Source organism: Cornus florida, unplaced genomic scaffold (genome assembly GCF_030987335.1).
Source record: "Cornus florida cultivar Cherokee Brave unplaced genomic scaffold, ASM3098733v1 CherokeeBrave_3.0.0_Hap2_Chr09, whole genome shotgun sequence".
NCBI lineage: Eukaryota > Viridiplantae > Streptophyta > Magnoliopsida > Cornales > Cornaceae > Cornus > Cornus florida.
In genome coordinates, this window is record NW_026775579.1 from 87,757,219 (window position 1) to 87,779,688 (window position 22,470).

At 35.6% G+C, this 22,470-nt stretch overlaps 1 protein-coding gene across 1 annotated transcript in view; it reads left to right on the top strand.

Moving 5' to 3' along the window:
- LOC132274918 (7-hydroxymethyl chlorophyll a reductase, chloroplastic) overlaps nucleotides 1-22,382 on the top strand; it is a 28,465-nt gene extending 6,083 nt beyond the window's left edge. The window contains exons 6-19 of the mRNA XM_059776284.1: nucleotides 2,660-2,701; nucleotides 2,817-2,895; nucleotides 6,582-6,633; nucleotides 6,726-6,788; nucleotides 6,933-7,030; nucleotides 7,557-7,592; nucleotides 7,676-7,737; nucleotides 16,456-16,483; nucleotides 17,503-17,582; nucleotides 17,718-17,787; nucleotides 17,879-17,936; nucleotides 18,346-18,410; nucleotides 18,493-18,587; nucleotides 18,666-22,382. Of these exons, the coding sequence (XP_059632267.1) occupies nucleotides 2,660-2,701; nucleotides 2,817-2,895; nucleotides 6,582-6,633; nucleotides 6,726-6,788; nucleotides 6,933-7,030; nucleotides 7,557-7,592; nucleotides 7,676-7,737; nucleotides 16,456-16,483; nucleotides 17,503-17,582; nucleotides 17,718-17,787; nucleotides 17,879-17,936; nucleotides 18,346-18,410; nucleotides 18,493-18,587; nucleotides 18,666-18,756 (919 nt within the window). The 3' untranslated portion in view covers nucleotides 18,757-22,382. The remainder of the gene's footprint in view (nucleotides 1-2,659; nucleotides 2,702-2,816; nucleotides 2,896-6,581; nucleotides 6,634-6,725; nucleotides 6,789-6,932; nucleotides 7,031-7,556; nucleotides 7,593-7,675; nucleotides 7,738-16,455; nucleotides 16,484-17,502; nucleotides 17,583-17,717; nucleotides 17,788-17,878; nucleotides 17,937-18,345; nucleotides 18,411-18,492; nucleotides 18,588-18,665) is intronic.
- The last annotated feature ends 88 nt before the right edge of the window (nucleotides 22,383-22,470 follow it).

Here is a 22,470-nt window from a genome sequence, read left to right on the forward strand (position 1 = left end):
TACCTAGTAGACTTCGATCTAAATTGGATCCTCGGGCTGAAAAATGTGTATTTGTTGGGTATGCCCCGAATAAAAAGGGGTACAAATGCTTCAATCCGACAAAAAAAAAAATGTTTATCAGTATGGATGTTTTTTTTCTAGAAAATCATCCTTATTTTCAGAAAACTTTTCTTCAGGGGGAGAAAGAGAGTGAAGAAAATTTTTGGGAGATTTCTACTAATATTCCCTTACCTAAAACTATTGTCTCACACTCTACTCCAAACACTGATCTTTTTAAACAAGAAAATGATGTTCTAGAATCAGGAAACCCGGGGCCTCCTAGTCCTAATCTGCCGAGCCTTACTGTATCTCCAACAGGGGGAGAAATCCTACCAACGGTTCCAAAAAAACCGAATCCTGAGCTTCTGGTTTATAACAGAAAAAAGACTCATCAAAAGAGTAGAAAGCCTACTATTGTACCTGAGCAAGGCCAATCAGAGGTCCCGAGCAATGACTCCCTGAACACTGAAGGTACTCTAAATCCTAACTTGTCTACAGTTGTCCCTACTATTTCTAATCGTACAGAGACACCTAGCCAAGTTCCTGTAGACCTTGATATCCCTATAGCTGTTAGAAAAGGAATCCGAACCTGTACCCAGCATCCCATTGCCAAATACTTGTCTTATGATAAACTTTCCCATAAACATAGGGCCTTTACTTCAAATATTTCTCACTTGTTTGTTCCAAGAAACATTCAGGAAGTACTAGATGATCCGAATTGGAAATCAGCAGTGTTAGAGGAGATGAATGCTCTTAAAAGGAGTGGAACGTGGGAAATAGTTGACTTACCCAAAGGAAAGAAAACTGTTGGGTGTAAATGGGTTTTCACTATTAAGTGTAAAGCTGATGGTAGTGTGGAAAGGTACAAGGCAAGACTTGTGGCGAAAGGTTTTACGCAAACGTACGGCATTGATTACCAAGAGACGTTTGCTCCTGTAGCAAAAATAAATTCTATCCGAGTCTTATTGTCGTTGGCAGTCAATTCTAATTGGCCATTACATCAATTGGACATAAAAAATGCCTTTTTAAATGGAGACTTGGAAGAAGAAGTGTTTATGAGCTTGCCACCTGGGTTCGAAGGAAAACACAGTCAGAGCAAAGTCTGTAAACTCAAAAAATCCCTGTACGGTTTGAAACAGTCTCCAAGAGCGTGGTTTGAACGTTTTGGAAAGGCTGTGAAGAGTCATGGGTATCATCAGAGTCAGGCAGACCATACCATGTTCTACAAACACGGTGAGGAAGGGAAAATTGCCATTTTAATTGTGTATGTGGATGATATAATTTTGACAGGTGATGACATTGAAGAGTTGACCAGACTGAAGAAGAAACTTGCTAAAGATTTTGAAGTCAAGGATCTGGGAGCATTAAAATACTTCCTTGGAATGGAATTTGCCAAGTCAAGAGAAGGAATTTTCGTGAATCAACGAAAATATGTACTTGATTTGCTTAATGAGACAGGACTACTCGGGTGTAAAGCTGCTGACACTCCAATTGAAGTCAACCTGAAGTTAGAAGCTGCCGAACCCGAGAATATGGTTGATCGTGAAAGATATCAGAGATTGGTGGGAAGACTAATTTACTTATCTCACACACGCCCAGATATAGCATTTGCAGTCAGTATGGTGAGTCAGTTCATGCACTCTCCTGGACAGGAACACTTTGAAGCAGTGTACAAGATTCTGAGGTACTTAAAGGGCTCACCAGGTAAAGGACTTATGTTCAAGAAACAAGGTCATTTACAAGTGGAGGTGTACACAGATGCTGATTGGGCAGGCAGTATAGTTGATAGACGATCTACCTCAGGATATTGCACCTTCGTTGGAGGAAACTTAGTCACGTGGCGAAGCAAGAAACAAAATGTAGTAGCGAGGAGTAGTGCAGAAGCCGAGTTCAGAGCACTCGCCCATGGGATTTGCGAAGCTATATGGTTAAAAAGACTCCTTGAAGATTTGAAGGTTATTGTTTCTCCTCCAATGAGAGTCTACTGTGACAACAAAGCTGCCATTTCAATTGCTCATAATCCAGTCCTCCACGACAGAACCAAACATGTGGAAGTTGACAAACACTTTATCAAGGAAAAGCTTGACTGTGGTATGATTTGCATTCCTTATGTCTCTACTACTGAACAAGCTGCAGACATCCTTACCAAAGGACTACACAAGAAACAGTTTGAAGTTTTAAGAAGCAAGCTAGCTATGGAAGACATCTACAAGCCAGCTTGAGGGGGAGTGTTGAAAAAGAGATATTTGGTTTTAATAAGACCATATTTTAGGGGATATGATAGGCGTGTAAATATAGATAGTCAATGACCAGATTTTAGGGGATATTTTAGTGTATAACCTATAGCTTCTATTAGTGCACAGCCTGTAGCTTCTGTTAGTATACAGCCTGTAATTACAGCCTGTAGTTTGCTGTCACAGCTTGTAGTCAGCTTGTAGTTTCCTTTTTTTAGCCCCTTGTATGTCCTATTTAACTAAAGCATTGTAAACCATTCAAAGGAAGGCAATATACAGATTTTCTTTCAATCTTGAAATCGCCTATTTTTTGTTAAAGCTATTTTCAGATATTTATTAATTTGTGAACCTTTGTCATTTTGGTCTTGCTATGTTAATTATCTCAGTGATCCTGAGGATAGACTTGCTCCAAGACCAGTTTTGGCGAGGTTTGCTGCTAGACTTTGTATCTTTTTTTTCAAATGATAAATTTGCTTCCATAATCTTTTTTAGATTCATTTATTTTTTAACTTCCGTTCGTGATCTAGTTAATTTTTCTAATAGGACACCGGAGGAAGTTCTAGCGGCTAGAGGTGTTAAGCCAACATTATCTCCTAACCTGAATACACTTGCATTGGTTGAGGTGCTTTCTATCACTTGTTAGGAAGAAAAAAAAAGCTCTTTTTACTTTCCCTCATTATATTTTAATATTCATACTCTTTGTTATTGATGTGTTATGAGTAGAGTACTTTGCATCAATTCTTTTTCTTCAAGTAGTTGTAAGGCTCTATATAGCTTTAGTGTAGGCATCTTAGGGCCGAACTTTAAGTCTTGGGTTTCCTAGCATGTTCAGTCATCCCTTAAATATCAGTTGGACATTGTGTTTGACTCCAAAAGACATCCTTTTTGATTTTATTTATTATTGTTTAATTGGACATGGAAGCATATTGGGAAAAGGGAGAAGAGATGCAACAGAAAAAGGGAAATATTTTCTCTACCAAGAAAGCGAACAGGAAAAGTGGCACATGGAAATGAATAGAACTAGAAAAAAGAAGGCCTAATACATCAAGATATGTAGGCATACTATCATTATCAAAAGCCTCCAAAATAAGCTCACGACTCTATAAAAAGTATATCTGCCTCCATATTGCTGGAACACGGATTTTTATGAATGGTACTAACCGGAATTCAGGATTTGCCTGTCAATTTTTTAATACGGGCTTGATTCTTGTGCTTGAAATTACCATTGTTAATCCACTATATTACATTACGTCAATCTCCTGCTGCTTGGAAATTTTAAAACTCTTATTTTTAGCCTCCTTTGGGTCTACAACTAGGGATTCAGTTTCAGTCATATTTTCTGCTAGTGCTCTAAAAGCTTTAAATAAGCGAAGTGGATGCTGTTTTTGCCATATATCATGGTATCTGCAATGCCCAAATTGACTTGGGTTACCAATGAAGCTACAATCATAGTTATTAATGACTTATGGTGCAGTAAGGCGACTAGGTCTCATAGAGCTTAAGTGTAAGGCGAAGAAGCACGTGCATGTGATTGAAATAAATTGACTTGGGTTACCAATGAAGCTACAATCATAGTTATTAATGGCTTACGGTGCAGTAAGGCGACTAGGTCTCATAGAGGCATAGAGCTTAAGTGTAAGGCGAAGAAGCACGTGCATGTGATTGAAATATGTATATATATAAAATATATGTATAGTTGAAACAATTCAAAACATGTGACACCAACCAAGATAAGGTCCAACAGAGAATTTTTTTGGCATAACAATTAAGAGAGTTAGCTAAATCAATGTAGATATGTCATTTTAATACACACACACACACACACACATATATATGTTCATTCAACTAAATCAAATCCCATGAATTGTGCAACCATAAAAGGCTACAATCAGATAGATTTTAAATATATTATTTAAAGCATTTAGAAACAAGTTTTTGATGCATGTTATTCATGTAATCAACAATAAGCCCATAAGTCCCAAATACCATATACCAAGTATATGATACAATTAAAGAACATGATAATATCTCACAAGACCATTATATGATGTTAAATTAAGGTTTGCTTTTCTTGGGCACGAAAAGAAGGAAAGGGAAAAGATACAATTGATGATTAAAAAAAATTAAGGTGTGTTTTTCTTGAGCATGGGACGCACTACGAATCAGGTCTAAGAACTTTGTTGTGTTCAACTGAAGGGGCGCCTTATTTCTCTGAATGAGGTGTTACGGCTGAGATGACCAGCTCGGTGCTTTTTAGGGCTTAGGCACAACTTTAACAACTATGGCTACGACCAAAGTAAACCTTTCCAACAAGATGTAAATGGATAGCTCAAGAATGGCGATGGTGATCTTTTATAAGAGCCGTACATCATAACATATTCCCAAGAACAAATTACAGATGCGGAAACATATTTAGAAACCTTAGAAACGGAGGGCTGTACTTAGAATTCACTAATGATTTTTGTCATTAATATCACTTCGGAATTCATAGGTATCTTTTTTGATTTCAGATAGGAATCTGTGCCAAGTAATGGTAAAACCATTTCATTTAAACAAAGGCTAAACCTTAATTCAGAAGTTGTAAACAATTTATTTTTGGATTAATTTCACTGACACCCCCTCAGGTTTGGCCAAATATCACACTGGAACAACTTTTGAAAATTACTATTACCCATACTGCAAATGTTTGTTCCGTTTTTCACTCACACCCCAAGTGTCACATGCCGAGCTCTAACACCATGTAAATTAACTAAAATACCCTTTGACTTTGTCAAAAGAGTTCTTTTACCTACAAAACTAGATTAAAAGACTAAATTATCCCTAAATTCTTTGCAATTTACAATTATATTATATATATATATATATCTATATTTATAAATGGGAAAGCTATTGTACAAAAGTACCCTCACTAAAATCTGCCACCTCATAAAAATTCTGGGTGTTTTGTAATTTTAAAAACTAAACCACTCAACTTCTCTCACGCAGCAAACCCTCTAAACCACACCGGCGGTGGAGGCGATGAGAATCGCTGTTTGGAACCGAACGGCAAAGTACAGGGTCCTAATCAATCAAATAAGGAATGCCTTTTTCGAATTTGAGGGGTCACAGTGCTTTTCTAACTAATTACCCCAAATGCCAACTCTTTCCATATTCTAGTTAGAAGACTTCCACCGTTCAGATGAACCAATTGTGAAAAAAAAATAAATAAATAAAAAAACCCAATTGAGAAATTCTCTTGAACACAAACCAATCAATCACAAACTAATTCAAGAAAAGAAGAAATTGAGACCATTCATGAACAAAATTTTGAGTTTTCTCTTCTGGGTTTTTATTTGCTTTCTCTAAACTCTAAATTTCATTTATTTTCATTGTTTTTCTTTCTGGGTTGCTTCTCTTTCTCTTCTAGGCTTCTGATATATATATATATATTCCCCTATTCTATTCAGAGGTAGTGGTGCCACCGGCAACTGTGGTTGTCTGTGTATAGGTAAATGTTGGTGTGTATTAGAGGGAGATAAGAAGATGGATTAGAGAGATGAAAAAAATAAATAAATAAAATAAACATAGTCCCTTCAGCAGAAGAGAGAGAGGAGAGGGGAGTGGTAGGTGAAGTGGGCCTTGACCTCCTTGTCGTCGATGCATCTGAAATTGCACTCCGCCGTCGCCGTCGCCGTCGCCGTCGCCGTCGTTGTTGGAAGGCCACCGAGCCTATTTGTATGTGTGTGTGTGTGTGTGTGTGTATATATATATGCACACATATATTTTAGAGAGAGAAATTATTGGGGGCAATGTTGTCTTTTTTAATTTTTTAATATTTTAGCTTAAAATAAATTTTAAAAATAAGGGTAGATTTGTCTTTTCGCACGTTTTTAACGGTGTTAGTGTCGGAAAAGTAAAATTGGACCTAAGTGATAGTAATTTTTGAAAGTTGTTTTGGAGTGATATTTGGCCAAACCTGAGGGGGTGTCAGTGAAATTAACCCTTTATTTTTTATATGAGAAATTTTTAATTAATGTATAATACTTTTGTAGATATTGTGAGGTGACTTAAAAAAAGGATCAAGCAAAGAGACACTACATGATGTCTTTCTAGTTACTTAATGCCTTAATCAACTTGTCAGATGCCACAGGATCTATTTGAAAGTTATGATTATTAGGGGTAACACTTATAATTTTCCAAGTCTATAGCTGTAGTTATAAAATTTGGAGAGTAAATTGTTGCTCTTGCTTCTTTGCTTGTGGACGTGATTGCTGTTAAAGAGCAGTTATAAACACCAAGACCTTTTGTTGTTATTTCTTCAAACAACAGGCTGCAGGTGTAAAGCGTCTTCTTTTCTGTGGTGTTGGCTGCCAAGTGCAAGGTATGCTTTATCATTTGGCATGTTCTGCGTTCACTTATTTTCTATGTTGTGACTTGTACTATTGTAATGCAGAGTCATTTCTTAACCTGCAGCATTAAGATCTGTGGAGCACCATTTAAATTTGGATAAGCTTTATGTTCTAGGCACCAATTGCGGTAACTTGAAACTTTATCTCCATCTCCTTGTATTTATACTTTGTCAAGATCTTTAGAGTACCATGCAAACTTGCTCGTTACCCTAATTACTGAAAATATTTGAAACCTTATAATGATCAGTACTAACACCACTTTTGTCAATAGTGGATAATGGAAAACGAGAAGGACTAGATAAATTTCTAAAGGCTGCCAGCAGTGAACCGGAAACAGTTCTTCATTACGAGTTTATGCAAGATTATAAGGTTTGGACTGAATAATTATCCATGTTCTTGTTCTGTTTATCAAGTTTATGGTGGCAAAATCATATGCATAACATATAATTAGCGTGCAATGAGGCCTTAAAGTTCACGCCAAATCAAATTATTACTAATAAAAGGTGCTAATAATCTTGGCCGATCAAATTATGATTAGTGTGTAATGAGGCCTTATGGAATAGTGTGCAATGAAGCCTTGTTGACTGAATAATCTTACCTTTTGAAGAACAGAATGAGCTTCAGAAGGAGTTGTTCATTCTTGGAAAAAGGTGCTGGCAATACATGACTAGTGTGCAATGAGGCCTTATGGTTCAAGCCAGACCAACTTATTACTAACATTAATGGCAGATACCTGATTATTTACTCCATCTAGCTGCCAGTAATTTGTTTAATTTTTAATTTTCATTAGTGAGCTTTTACGGAAAATGGTACCACTTTTATCTAATTGCAGAAAGCATGATATCTGTATGTTTATATATTTTTTAATAGTTAATACTTTATATATCTTTTGTAGGTCCATTTGAAGCATTTGGATGGCCATATTGAAGAGGTAACATGATCCCTGCACTTCTGATTTGGCTTTAATTCTATCTATCATGCTGCTTCATCCAACTTTAAATTTAACTAAAACAGGTTCCCTATTTCTGTCTACCAGCAAATGAGTTAGTTGATGTCATCGCCCCATCTTGCTATAGGTAATTATTGTTGTTTATTTCTCTATCATCTAGTATTCTTTTGTTTTCCCAATCATTTAGAATCAAAGAGAAAAGATTCTATCAGGAAAATGATTTGTACCATTGTTTGTGTTGCTGTTTGCGTCTTCTTAATAGTTAGTTCTACACTGAAAATTAATTGAGCTCATCATGCTGAGGTTGAGAAGAATTTGTAGTGGATTCTAATAGTTGCGTGATCTTTTTTGGATCTTTGAGCTGCTGATAATTCTAACTGCTCTATACTTTATTTTTTTATTTTTTTGAAATAAATAAGGTTCCACTAAAGGCACCAAAATAGGTTGCAGCACACATACACATGATATATACAAAAACTATACCAAAATACATGTTACCCAAACCATCTGATTGTTGTATATAAAGTTATAAACCATCTAACCGTTTCAGTTGCATTGAGAGTGAGAATAATGTTTTTAGATTGCATGAGATCAAGGGAGAAAAGATTCATTGAGAAGCATGTTCTTTAGTGTAACTGTTCTTGTTTACATCTCTTCATAGTTGTGTGTGTGTATATATATATATATAATAATAATAAAATGAGCTCACTTTTTGCTGAGATTAAGAAGAATTATGACAGATTCTACTAGTACCATTCTTTGTTGAATTTTGGACCTGCTGATAACTGGAGTGAGAACCCAGGAGTTACAGTGAAAGATACTTGTAACTACCAAACAGTCAAAAATCCAACTTCCAGAAAATTCTGAACCTGCATTCAGGACTTGTTTAAGAGGACTTGAGAACATTGAGGGTCCTTAATTGAGTTACAGATTGTATAGATGCCTGACTAGTTCACATTACTTGTTTAAACAGTCTTATGGAAAGGTGATGACGCGAAAGACTGAAGGAGCAGTTCATAATGAAGTTAGAATGGTATAGATTTTGAAGTCAAATCTCATTTAAGCTGTTCAACAAGATTACAAATCACAGCAAAGTCAATTTGAATGGATAAAAAGCAGATTAACTTTCACCAATTATCATGGTAATTTACTTATGACTGATTATAAAACTTAAGGAGTGAGGGAATAAGCCAAGATAATGACACAAAACCAAGTTGTAAAAATGAGGTTTCTTTTCATGGTCTTGGCAATTCACTGTTGAACTGATATTACTTTTTAGAAAATCGATACAAAGCCAAGAAAGGTTTATAAGGACCTCCCAAAATTTTCAGGATATTATTGATTAAATTATGAGAAAATTACTGTAGTAATAATATGACACTTTTGAAAAGATTGAAATATCAAAGCCAATATTGGTTTTACATTGGTCTCTAGAAGAGATGATGTGGTTGGATGTACGAAACCTATGACATTACTTCTGTTGAAGGATTTAAATATTAAAGTTACACCCTCTCCAACAACTTAAGCTTTTCGAGTCGGTGGTGGATAAAGCGGTATCAAAGCAGGCAAGGTCCTGTGTTCAAACCGAGTTCTGAAGTGAAAGTCATTACATGAGTCCACATACAAGGACGGAGCCAATGAAGGCCTAGGGGGGCACATGCCCCCCCGAGTTGGCCCGCACTCTATAATATATGTGGTAATTTTTTTAATTTTTTCCATATATGTAAAAAAAAATTATACAATGCCCCCCCTAAATTTTGTGGTTCCTAAAATTATCTCTTTATTTTCTCTTTTACTCTTCAAATTCCTTAAATTTCCTTAATAAAAAAAGTCAAAATTTCCTTCCTCAATTGACACTTTTTAACTTTTTCCTTTTAAAGTTTTCTCATTTTTCTTTCCTTTTTCTTTTTCTACTTCTACTCTTAAAATTCTTCTTTTTAACGTGCATATTTGAATTATTTTCTTATTCTTTGTCTTTTGAATTTTATAGTTGTTATATTATATATATACTCTGTATCGTGTTTTTTTTTTGGCACCGTGCCCCCCCACTTGAAATCCTGGCTCCATCCCTGTCCACATACCTTCATTCTCGGCAACACATCTTTCCATGCTGTGTAGTTTTTGCTGCTCTCAAATAAATGATTTTTTTGTTCATTGTGCTATATTTATTTGCTCCCCCACTCCCTTATGCTATTTAGTTTTTTCAATTTATTATATTGAGAAGCTTATATGGACGTGCCTTGTGAAGCAAAATGACATGTTTTCTCCTTGAAAAGAGTGTACAATCATTCAAGCACTAACCTTGGCATGTTTCAATTGCATAATACTTCTGGACCTTTTTCATTAAGAGATAAATGAAAGTCTCCTACAATGGGTCTTCAAAAGGCCATCACTGGTGATGGTCCCATGAAACGAGGATGCTGCAAGGGTGGACTGAATACAATTCTAACCTTTGGTATTATATGAGGAAAGAAGAACCATTGGATCTGAACCTACAGTCTTATATTTGGCAACCTAAGTTTTTACCATTACATTATTGCCCCTAGAATTAGTACTTAACCACAAATTTAGGCAACAACATTATTGCACGCCTTAAAAACAGGGTCAATGTGTTATAAGAGCCAAAATCAGGTATTTCTTAGCATAAATATATATTTTTTATAATAAATTCATAAACTATATAAAAATGTGTTTTTTTTTTTTGTTTTTTTGTTTTTTTTTTTGACAAAGTAACCATATAAAATATATGTAAAAAAAGGTCCACCTCTAGGAAAATGAAATACATGATATACAATGCCCATTTTCATTACAAATTAAATGTGCGACATTCAATCTTGAATTCTTGATATTTGATTTTCGAAGTTAGGTTCAAATATGATAGATCTCAAACATGACATTTGGTGCATTGATTGAATAAAGTGTTGACGAACTTTGGACTTTAAATATACAATTTTTTTAATGTTTAGCTCAGTTGATAAAATAAAAATATATTGTCATAGTAGTTCAACTAAGTAGCAGAAATAAGAATGTTGAGATGGACACGCGGCCAAATGAGAAGGAACAAAATTAAACATGAGCCCGCTTGTGAGATGATGGAAGTAGCACCAACTGGAAATAAAATGAGAGAAAACCAATTAAGATGGTTTTGCAATGTGCAATAATGACCAATAACAAAACCCATTAGGAAAAGTGGCATGCTCCTTATTGAGAGTAATACTAGGAGAATGGAAATATCAAATTTAACATATGCTGAGATAGGAAAGATATGATGGGATTGTTTCGAATGAGTTTATGGCCTTAGATATAATAAAATGGCAAAACAAGATTCATGTAGCCAACCTTAGTAATTGTAAAATGATTTGTTGGATTGATTTGAGTTGAGTTATAAAAAAAAAATTAAAAAGTTTGAGTGTCCTTTCTCCTGGTGTATGTTTAGATATGATAACATCCGAAAAATGTTCGGACTTCTTTCTTAGATAATACAGAAAATGTATAAGTTACGCATATTATAAACTTGAAAGGAAAAAATATAGAATAAACTTTTTCTCTGTATTAGCATACAATTCGCAAGTTTACATGGGTTCTCTTTATAAGAGAGAATACACGCACATAACTAGCTGGCCTAATTAATAATTTCTTAATTTACAATATTTGACCAATATTCTATTTACAGCAAATATCCTCCAAATATTATATTTACAGCTAATATTATTTGGTAGTATTACTACCGAATCTTTCCTTTTCAACACTCCCCCTCAAGCTGGTTTGAAGATATCCTCCATAGCCAGCTTGCCAATTAGTCTGTCGAACTGTCTTGTAGGAAGTCCCTTTGTAAGCACATCTGCAACTTGCTCGATAGTAGGAATGTACGGCATACAGATCAAATATTTTTCGAGCTTTTCCTTGATGAAGTGTTTGTCTACCTCCACATGCTTTGTTCTGTCATGAAGTACTGGATTGTGAGTGATCGAAATAGCAGCTTTATTGTCACAGTACAATTTCATAGGCAACGGATTAGAGACCTTTAATTCATCCGATAGTCTCTTAATCCATAACACCTCACAAATTCCATGAGCAACTGATCTAAACTCGGCCTCTGCGCTGCTTCTTGCTACTACATTCTGTTTTTTACTCCGCCAGGTGACAAGGTTACCTCCAACAAAGGTGCAGTAACCAGAAGTTGACCGTCTATCAATAGCACTCCCAACCCAATCCGCATTAATATAGGCTTCAACTTGCAAATGCCCACGGTTTTTTAACAGTAGACCTCTTCCGGGGGTCCCTTTTAGGTATCTGAGAATTCTGTAGACTGCATCAAAGTGTTCTCGTCCAGGTGAATGTATGAACTGGCTAACCATGCTGACTGCAAAAGCTATATCTGGACGTGTATGCGACAAGTAGATCAGTCTTCCAACAAGTCTTTGATACTGCTCTCTATTCATAACTTCTTCATCTTTAGAAGGCTGTAGCTTAAGGTTGGGCTCAATGGGTGTCTCAGCTGGTTTACATCCTATCAGACCTGTCTCACTAAGTAAATCAAGAACATATTTACGTTGATTCACAAATATACCTTCTTTGGATCTAGCAAACTCCATTCCTAGAAAGTATTTTAATGCACCCAAATCCTTAATCTCAAAGTCAACTGCAAGTCTCTTTTTCAGTCTTTCCAATTCTTTGTTGTCATTACCTGTCAAGACTATATCATCCACATAGACAATTAACACTACAACCTTGCCTTCTCTACTGTGTTTGTAGAACATGGTATGGTCAGCTTGGCTCTGACAGTAGCCACAATTCTTCACAGCTTTCCCAAATCTCTCAAACCAAGCTCTAGGGGACTGTTTGAGACCATATAAAGATTTTTTCAGCCAACAGACTTTATTAGGTCCCAATTTTCCCTCAAACCCAGGTGGTAGATTCATAAAGACCTCTTCCTCAAGATCTCCATTTAAAAAGACATTTTTTACATCTAACTGGTGTAATGGCTAGCTGAAATTCACAGCCAAAGATAACAAAATTCTGATTGAGTTTATCTTGGCTACAGGAGTAAAAGTTTCCTGATAATCAATTCCGTAAGTCTGGGTGAACCCTTTTGCTACTAGTCTTGCCTTGTACTTCTCTATGCTACCATCAGCTTTACATTTCACAGGAAAGACCCACTTGCAGCCTACTGTTCTTTTCTCCTTAGGTAAATCAACCATCTCCCAAGTATCACTTCTTCTAAGAGCATTCATCTCTTCCATCACTGCTAACTTCCAATTCGGATCATCAAGAGCTTCCTGAATGTTTCTCGGGACAAACAAGTGTAAGATTTTTTAGGTAAACGCCATATGAGTATGAGAGAGTTTTTCATAATAAAGGTATTTGGCAATGGGATATTTTGGATTTGGATATTTGATTCGAATACCTTTCCTAACAGCTATAGGAATATCAAGGTCTGATGGTTCTTGGTTAAGAGAAACAATAGGAACTGAAGATGAGTTATGAACAAAATTACCTGTGATATCTGGAGGTCCAGTTCCCGGAGGTTGAGATTGATCATTTCTAAGAGGAATAGGCTGACTTTGACTCTTTTGATGAGGTATTCTCCGAGTATAAACCAGAGGCTCAGTATTGGGAACTTTAGTGCCCGGTTGTAGTGATTCTTCCCCTGTTTTAGATACAGTAATGTTTGGCACTATATGACTAGGATTCCCTTCATTGTTTTCATTGGTTTTATCACATTGTTCTTGACTTTGAATTTTGGGAATAACAATAGGATGAGATGAAGGAGTCAAAATCACATTTGGTAAAGGAGTAGGAAATAAATCCCAAAAATTTTCTTCCATCACCTCATTCTCCCCCTGAAGAGAATTTTTAGGAAAGTAGGATTTATTTTCAAAGAAAGAGATATCCATACTTACATAAAATTTTCTTGTTTGGGGATTATAGCACTTATATCCCTTTTGATTAGAAGCATACCCTATGAAAACACATTTTTCAGCTCCAGGATCAAGTTTGGACCGAGTATTATTGGGTATATGAACAAAAGCTATGTAGCCAAAAACCTTTAGAGGTAAATCCGAGTATATCCTTGATAATGGAAAAATTCTTTTGAAACATTCTAATGACGTGCTATATTTCTAACACGTGAAGGCATTCTATTAATCAAATACGAAGCTGTTAAAATAGCTTCCCCCCAAAGATATTTTGGAACATTCATTGAAAACATTATAGCATGAGCCACTTCAAATAAATGTTTATTTTTTCTTTCAGCAATTCCGTTTTGTTGAGGGGTATCCACACATGTAGACTGATGATGGATACCTTTTTCTTTCAAAAAACTCCCCAAAATTTCATTAAAATACTCGGTTCCATTATCGGTGTGAAAATTGCTAATTTTTGGTTGAAACTAAGTTTCAACTATTGTATAAAAATTCTTAAAAATCTTTTCAACCTCAAAACTTTTCATTCATCAAATAAACCCAACATAAACGGGTATGATCATCTATAAAAGTAACAAACCATTTTTTCCTAGAGATAGTAGTGACTCTTCAAGGTCCCCAAACATCACTATATATTAAATAAAATGGTTTTGAAAAAGTATAAGGTTTTGGCAAATAAGTAGTACAATGACTATTAGATAAGTAACAACTCTCACAATAGAACGATGAACAATCCAAACCTTTAAATAAAGTAGGAAATAAATGTTTAAGATATGGAAAACTAGGATGTCCTAGTCTTAAATGCCAAAACATTATTTGTTCGTAAACAGAGTTAGAACTAACACTACTAAGGCCTTGAGCCTTTTTATTACTGGAGAAGTCCCCATCAAAGTAGTAAAGTCCATTTATTATCTTAGCACTACCAATCTCCTTCCCCGAGCTCCGGTCCTGAAATTCACAGTAAGAATCACAGAAATTACACGACAATTAGATTCTTTGGTTAGTTTACTCACAGACAAAAGGTTACAGGCTAGTTTAGGGACATGGAGAACAGATTTAAGATTTTTATTCTCGGATAATTTTATCAAACCTTTTCCTGCAATAGGTGAGAAACTACTATCTGCAATTCTAATTTTTTCAAGACCAGAACATGGTGAGTAAGTGCTAAAAAGATTGGAAGGGCTGGTCATATGATCAGAGGCTCCAGAATCGATGATCCATGGAGTAATTTAAACAACAAGAAAGGGCATTAAGTGCACTACCTGTTTGTGCAAGAGAAACACTAGGAATACCAGATGAGGAATTAAATTTCAGCAGCTTCAAAAGGTGATCCATCTGCTCCTTGCTTAAGGGACTTGTCTCAGCTTCATTAGCAGTAGGAACCATACACCTATTTCTGTCACCAGGCTTGCTACTCTTCCAATTCGCTGGTTTTCCGTGGATTTTCCAGCAGTTCTCCCGAGTATGGCGCGGTTTGTTGCAAAAGTCGCACTAGACCCGTGGCTTCTCTTCAGTTTTTTGCTGAAAATGGACTGCTTTATTAGTAGCAGTCTCTGCAACAATAAGGGCGGAACTCTCAATAGGTCCGCTGGTAGTCTTCTTCCCCAACATTACATGTTTGCGGCTCTCTTCTCTTCAAACCTTAGCAAACACTTCACCAATTGGAGGAAGTGGAGTCCTGCCAATGATCCGTCCTCGTACTTCATCAAATTCCACGTTGAGCCTAGCAAGGAATTTGTAAATGCGATGAGCCTCCACGGTCCGTTTGTAGTGATTGGCATCTTCAGTGGATTTCCATTCATAATCATTGAACAGATCCAAGTCCTGCCAAAAACGCTTCAATGAATTGAAATACTACTTGGTGATCGAGTCTTCTCCCTGCCGAATCTCACCAATTTTTAGAGTCAATTCGTAGATCTGAGATTGATTTCCCAAATCAGAGTACATCTGATTCATGTTGTCCCAGAGCTCCTTGGCCATGGAGTAGCACATATAGTTAGAGCTAATATCCTCGTCCATGGAGTTCACAAGCCAAGTCATCACCATTGAATTTTCTGCATCCCAGGTTACGTACGTTGGGTCCTCTGATGCTGGTGCCTTCTTGTCTCCTGTCAGGTACCCGATCTTTCCCCGCCCTCTGATCCGAACGGACTAGGACCACCGTAAATAATTGTCACCATTAAGGCGAATATTGGTGACCTGAACCAAGTGAGAATCAGTACTGAGGGCTTGGGTTGTCGGATTGGTTGACTGGGTTGTGATAGGGGAGGTTGACATGGAGGAAACGTCAGACATGGTTGATTAGCGAAGAAATTGTGTAGAAAAGAAAATTAGGATTTTTTTTTTTTTTCCTTAGAGTGGCTCTGATACCATATAAACTTGAAAGGAAGAAATATAGAATAAACTTTTTCTCTGTATTAGCACACAATTCACAAGTTTACACGGGTTCTCTTTATAAGAGCGAATACACGCACATAACTAGCTGGCCTAATTAATAATTTCCTAATTTACAATATTTGACCAATATTCTATTTACAGCAAATATCCTCCAAATATTATATTTACAGCTAATAATATTTGGTAGTATTACTACCGAATCTTTCCTTTTCAACACATATATTCATGTGTCATATGTAACAATTGTATGTGACATATTCGCATGAGTGACATTTTGCATTGATATGGTCAAGAAGTGACCCTATTTTTCATGTGAAATGTGCTGCATCATGTAGTCAATACTTAGTTACTTTGATCTCTTTTCACCTTCTATTATGTTTTTGATGTATGATACTTCACCTTATGGAACTCCATCAATTGGTTTAATATTATTCGCAACCATTGGATGTATTTCAACCATTCTTTGTGCTTGTTCTTTGCTGAAGCTCATTTTAATGTGTCAAAACTTTTGTTGTACCCTGCAGCTGCTTCGACTACACAAATGCATTAGCGGTGAGTTTTTTTCCCCTGCTTTACCTTTATATTGAAGCGCAAACACTCCCAAGCTTGATCCAAGTTATTTTATAGCTTAATGGGAGTCAAATGTTAGAAACAAATAAAGTGACAATATCAAAGGTCTATAGTGCAGCCCAACATTTGGTGGTCAATGTACTTTGAATTTCCCAAGTTCCATGCCTTCTTACAGCCTCTCATCATCCAAGTTTTGTCAAAGCACCTGAATCAACTTAAAGGGGACTCACGTGTAAGAGATAGATCAAATGTGGATAGTTGTCATTTTTGGATGACTTAAAAGTGGTGCAAATACATTAGGAAAATGCTGTAGGACATATAGATTCTAGGAGGTGAAAATATTATAAAGTTCATAGGTGTTTGTTTGGGAAGAACTTCTAAATTTAACAAATTCATCTAAATAGTGATTCACCAGTTATTTGGTATCAGCTACATAAATCATTTTTTGCCATTCTGGTGTATTCGCAATGCCCATTTTGCTAACCATCGAGACTTTAAAAACTCAGTTTTTCTCTATATAAAATTTGAAGTCTTTCCTGTAATCTAAAACATTGCTTCCTTTCTTGATCTGTACATGTTTGAAAAGCCCTTACCTTGCGGGTACTTGAACATTTTGCCTCAAGTTTTATCTGATTCTACATTGTACCCTTGCTAGTTTATACCAACTTCCTCCACCTATTCTCCTTTTTTATTCTTCATTCTATTTTTACCGAGTCTCTCTCTCTCTCGTCTCTCTCTCTCTCTCTCTCTCTCTCTCTCTCTCTCTCTCTCAGTAATACTCTGTAACGTTTTCTTGACTTGCTGAAATTTCAATTTTTTTGGTATAGGTATAATTACTTGATCTCAATCTACCCAGCAAGATTAAATGCACCTTTTTAATTTGTCATTTGATTCTGTGACAGAGCTGTTAGTTTTACATGCACAGAGTGAACAACTTTTATTCTTTGTTGTTGATAAAACTCAATATGGTACTGCTAGCTTACACTTGTGGGCAATTCCAGGATTTGGTGGTTGGATACATGGGTGTGCCAAAATATTCTGGAATCGGCATGACACAGCATCCACAGTATGTTACTGTTAGGTAATTCAATTTCATCTTCAAATCTTATGTTCGCTCAATAATTAGGATGTTAGACAAATATAAATGTGTTTTTATTTTTATTATTTATATTTATTATTATTATTATTATTATTATATGCCCCATTCAAATGGCAGAAATGAACGTGGAAGAGAAATGCTGAGTTTGGTGAAAGATCTTTTGGAGATTACTCCAACAATTACTGGTGTAAATATCTCACCTCTATCCTGTACATAATTTATGATCTAAAGTTGTTGTAGTAGAATTACTTACTTTAAGGACAAATATTTTATTTCAGGGTGACCGGCGTCCATATGTTATGGAGACAGTTAAGGCAGACGATAATGCTAAGTTTGGTATGTAGTGGCATCGGATGTATAATTTTTATATGAAATATCTAGCTCTTGGGCTAGTGGCCCTAAGGATGTGGGTTTTATCTCTTTAACTGGACTGTGGCATGTGTTTAGTAGTGCAGAACCTGCCTTAATGGGTCCAGTTCCAAGTAAAATCTTCATCAATTTACTTTAAACCATCTGATCTGAGTATTTTTGGATTTCTCTAAGAAAAATTTCATTTGTTTAGATTTGCAGGTAAGAATTGGAATGTTCGTAACAGATTTTTAGTTTCTTACCGTTTCGATCTCTTATATGGTGCCCATTAATTATTAATGAGGATTTTCTTCTGAAGAACTACATGTACAGAAAACTAAGTGCTTTCCAAACTCCAAATATTCAGATTCAAGATTTTCCTTTGATATTTTCTCAGGAAGGGGTCCTTCTCAGCCTGCACCAAAGTTTGTTGGCAATTTAATAGCATTTTTGCTAAACTTGGTAAGAATTATTGTTAGTGTTTCACTGAGTGATAATAGCAACTGGACAAAAAAATTATTCTAACTCAGTCCATTTGGTTTAGATTGGCCCAAAGGGTCTAGAATTTGCCCGTTATTCACTGGATTACCATACCATCCGGAACTATCTCTATGTAAATCGTACATGGGGAAAACAGAGGTATGTATTGTGGTTAGTACTTATCCTTACATGTTGGCTTGAGGCTGTTTTCAGCATACGAATTTTTGATAAATGCAGAGCTGATAGACACATGCCTTCATATGCAAAGAAAATTGTGGCTACTTACAACCAGAATGGTGAAATTGATCAGATGCTTTCCAACAGGTGATTATATAAGGTGGAAAAAATATGGGAAATAGCCTGCATTTCCACATGAAATTTTGAATATATATATATATTATTTGTTCTTTAGAGAGGCAACTGAATATGATTGCATAGTGATAGCATTCATTTTCAACAACTATACACAGATGTGTGATCAATACTTGTAGCATGTTCAGATTGTTAAACACACTTGTTTTAATCAATATGTAATTAAACAAAAACTATAAATTTTATGTCAAAAGTATTGATTATGGAAGAAACCTTTTTTTATGAATAGTATTGGTTTCAAATACATCCCGTTCCAATGTCCAGATAATAGTAGAGATCACATTGTTGCAACCATTAGATCAGGTAGTTCACCCCATTAATCATCGAATCACCTTGGTCTGATAGGTCTATGCCTAAATTGAATTATATTTTCTTTTCTTTAATTCCACTATAATATATGTAGTATTGTTAAGGGGATTAATTACGTTATTGTTTCAGTTTAGCAACTGAGAAATTACATATGTAGTGAAAATTATGAAATTGTGTACCATAATTATGTATGTTTTCCTTGAATAAAACTAAAAAATAATAAGTAGAAATGTTTAATAGAGATTCACAATAGAGTTCACTGTGAAAAAAAAAAAAAAAAAAAATGGGTGTGTGAGTTTCTTGCCATGGTGAAAAATAAAAATTTTTAAAAATAAGGAAAAAAAAAAAAAAAAAAAGAAGAAAAAAAAACATAAGAGAAACAAAATACATGCGGGGAGAGAAAAAAGAGGGATCGTAAAACAGGGTGAAAATGAGTCATTACATATGAAATGGACTAAAAATTTTAAAAACAACAAAAACTGGCTGAATTTCATGCTGGTATGAAGCTCAATTTCATTGATGCATTTTAAACTAGCTGTGTATGAAAACTTACGAGTTATGTGGTTTTTTTTTTGTCATTGACAAGTTTAGATAGCATTTGTAGTAGTTTATCTACAGGTGCAAGTGTGCAACTGGCTGATAGAGCTGATTGCTGGTTACCATATTCAGCTTTTCCAGTTTTAGTTGTTTTAACTCGAACCATTCAAGCTTGGTTCATGGAGGTTTGGCTGAACTAAAGTAGTCTTGTTTATTAGCTGGGTCAGACGTTGCCTCCATCTTAATCTAGCTTTCATACCTTTCAGAAAGCAAATTGCAGTATAACGTGCTTTAGAAACTACCCTAATTCTTTTTAATGTCATGTTGGCTTTATATTATCAATCAACTTTTCTTTGTTGATTTAACTGTTCTATTTGGGTTGTTTTAGATGGTCCTATTATAGCACAATATTTTCATGTATTGTGGTGAGCCAAAGATGGTGTTGATAAAGTCAGGCTTCTCAGAAAAATTTAGGATAAGCTTGAGGTTGAATTGTTTAAAATGGAAATCGTGTCCAAGGAGTCTCACTCGTTCAAAGTACTTTTTTCATTCATCAGCCCCTAGTCAAGTTCCCATACATAGACATAATGCAATGCTGTGAATTTTCTAGGATCGGTTTCTTATAAACTACCCACAAGTCTACCCTAGCTCCCGTACAAGAAGTGAGCTATCTCGAGTTGCTCAATAGGAATTTGTTTAATTAAATTGTCCTAGTGTTAGACCCTTGAAGAAGACCCTTAACCAAGGGCTAGCCTAAGGGAGGTTTTGCTAAGCCTCAGACAGCCAAGCTGGGTACAAGTTAGCTGGCAGTGGCAAATCCATTTCCACATCGTCACAACTCACTAAACGAGTTTTAGTGTATCTACTCTTTCGTCTAAATTCATTAAATCTAGTGGGTTCTTTTGTTGAGTAGTTGGCAAGGTTTCATCCATGCAACATGGCACAGCTCACTGACTTGGCAATTTCTAGTATTCCTATATAGTCTTGCATAAACATGATCAAGAGACCAAATACTTGGATCAAACTTTTAAAAAAATAATAATGAATCAAACAGGAGCTAGCACAACTAGAACTTAGGATGGTTTTAGGGGGTACTTTTAACATCTTCATCCTCGCATTGTTCAATGGGAATGCAGAACTAGGATGTAAAGACAGTTCGACCTCTCGACATAGAAAACAACTACCCTTGTGTAATCACAAGAAGAAGGAATGGGATTGTTGGTGACAAAATGAGGAATGTAGGTGGTGGTCACCCATGTGTTTCCGCCTCTTTGTGATGCTGATATCTAGTAAAAGGTTGCGCAGTTAAAAAAAAAAAATCACAGAAGGTTCCAATGGAAAAAGACAGTGCAACTGTAGTTTTGGACTTCCATGCTGCAAGTATCGCAAAAGTCAAAAAACTCAATCTAGCATGAAACAAGTTGAAGAAAAAGTATTGCATGTTGTATGCTCCTTGAGTTTTGAGATTGACCTCACATTAGTGTATATAATTGAAAGATTTGTGTGTGGTGGTGAAGAAATTTTAGATGGGCCATTGAGATAAAGGTTTTATGCATGTTCAAATCAACAGTATGGAGACTCATATGGGTTGTCTTCAAATCCACTTCTTTTTCTTTAAATAATATTCATGTTATATATTATTTAATGTAAAATGAAAAATGAATTCATGTTGGATCCTAGGGGAAAGAAAATAAATGACAAAAGTAGGAAGAAAATTTTGGTCATTTAATGTTGAATGGCAGTGATAGAAAGTCAGTGGCATCTTTCTTGTGGGGCAATTCTTAACATTTAAATAGCAGAGAAGTATTTTGTAGTGGAAATGCAGAAAAATCAGGATGTTTCTATCAGATCTCATTGTAAATTATTTGAAAAGCTTTTGGAGTCCGGTCACGAGGTCTGAATATTAAGTATGAATCATAGTTCAAATACTACTTAATCTATGTCATCTCTATCAAGATGACAGACCCTAGTACATCTTTTAATAATAATAAAAAATAAAAATAAAAATAAAAAAGCCAAATTTAGAGCACTGAAGTCAGAGATACTGAATGTCTTTTGCATGTGGTGTGGTTGGAGTAATCTGAAAGAAAGGATGTTGTGTATATTGACTTTGAAGAGAGGGTTTGTGGCTGAAAAGAATTTGGGAGTGCTGACTGACTTGGCAATAGAAGTTAGTTCATCCATTCAATTTGTTCCCTTGAATATAGGAGATCTATATGGTTTTAGACACATTTGTCAGTGGCCAAAAACTTATGACCATGTTATTTCATCTTTTTGGTGGACCAAGTTTTATAGATGAAAACTGACTCTAACCAACCTTATTTTGCCAGTATTTAGAGAATTTTTTGCTTAGGCAACTGTGAGAAGATCAATTTTATTTTTCTCACTTCTCATTGTGGGCTCTATCCATGTGCAAGGAAACATGCAGACCTAGAGTCAATATGTACTTCTGAAGCAAAACTAGTCAAGACTCCAATGTCATTTCACATTGAAGAGAATAGAGATGTTGGATATAGTAGATAATGGTTCCACCATAGTTGAAGGCCTTTTGTGGACCAAATTGTGGAGGTAGTGACCATCACAATAATTAATGACTAGGTGGACCAGAGAGAGAGAGAGAGAGAGTCATATTCATTTCACTTGGATTAGAAAAGGAGTCCATTACATTTCACATGGAAACTTTATTTAAAATTACAAAAAGTAGAAGGAAAAAAAAAAAAAAAGAAAAAAAAGAAAGCCTCATCTTCCTTTTTACAAAAATACCCAAAACTTGGGATATTCCTGGAGAGGGCTGCTCTCTGTTTTTTGTGTACCTTCTCTCTTT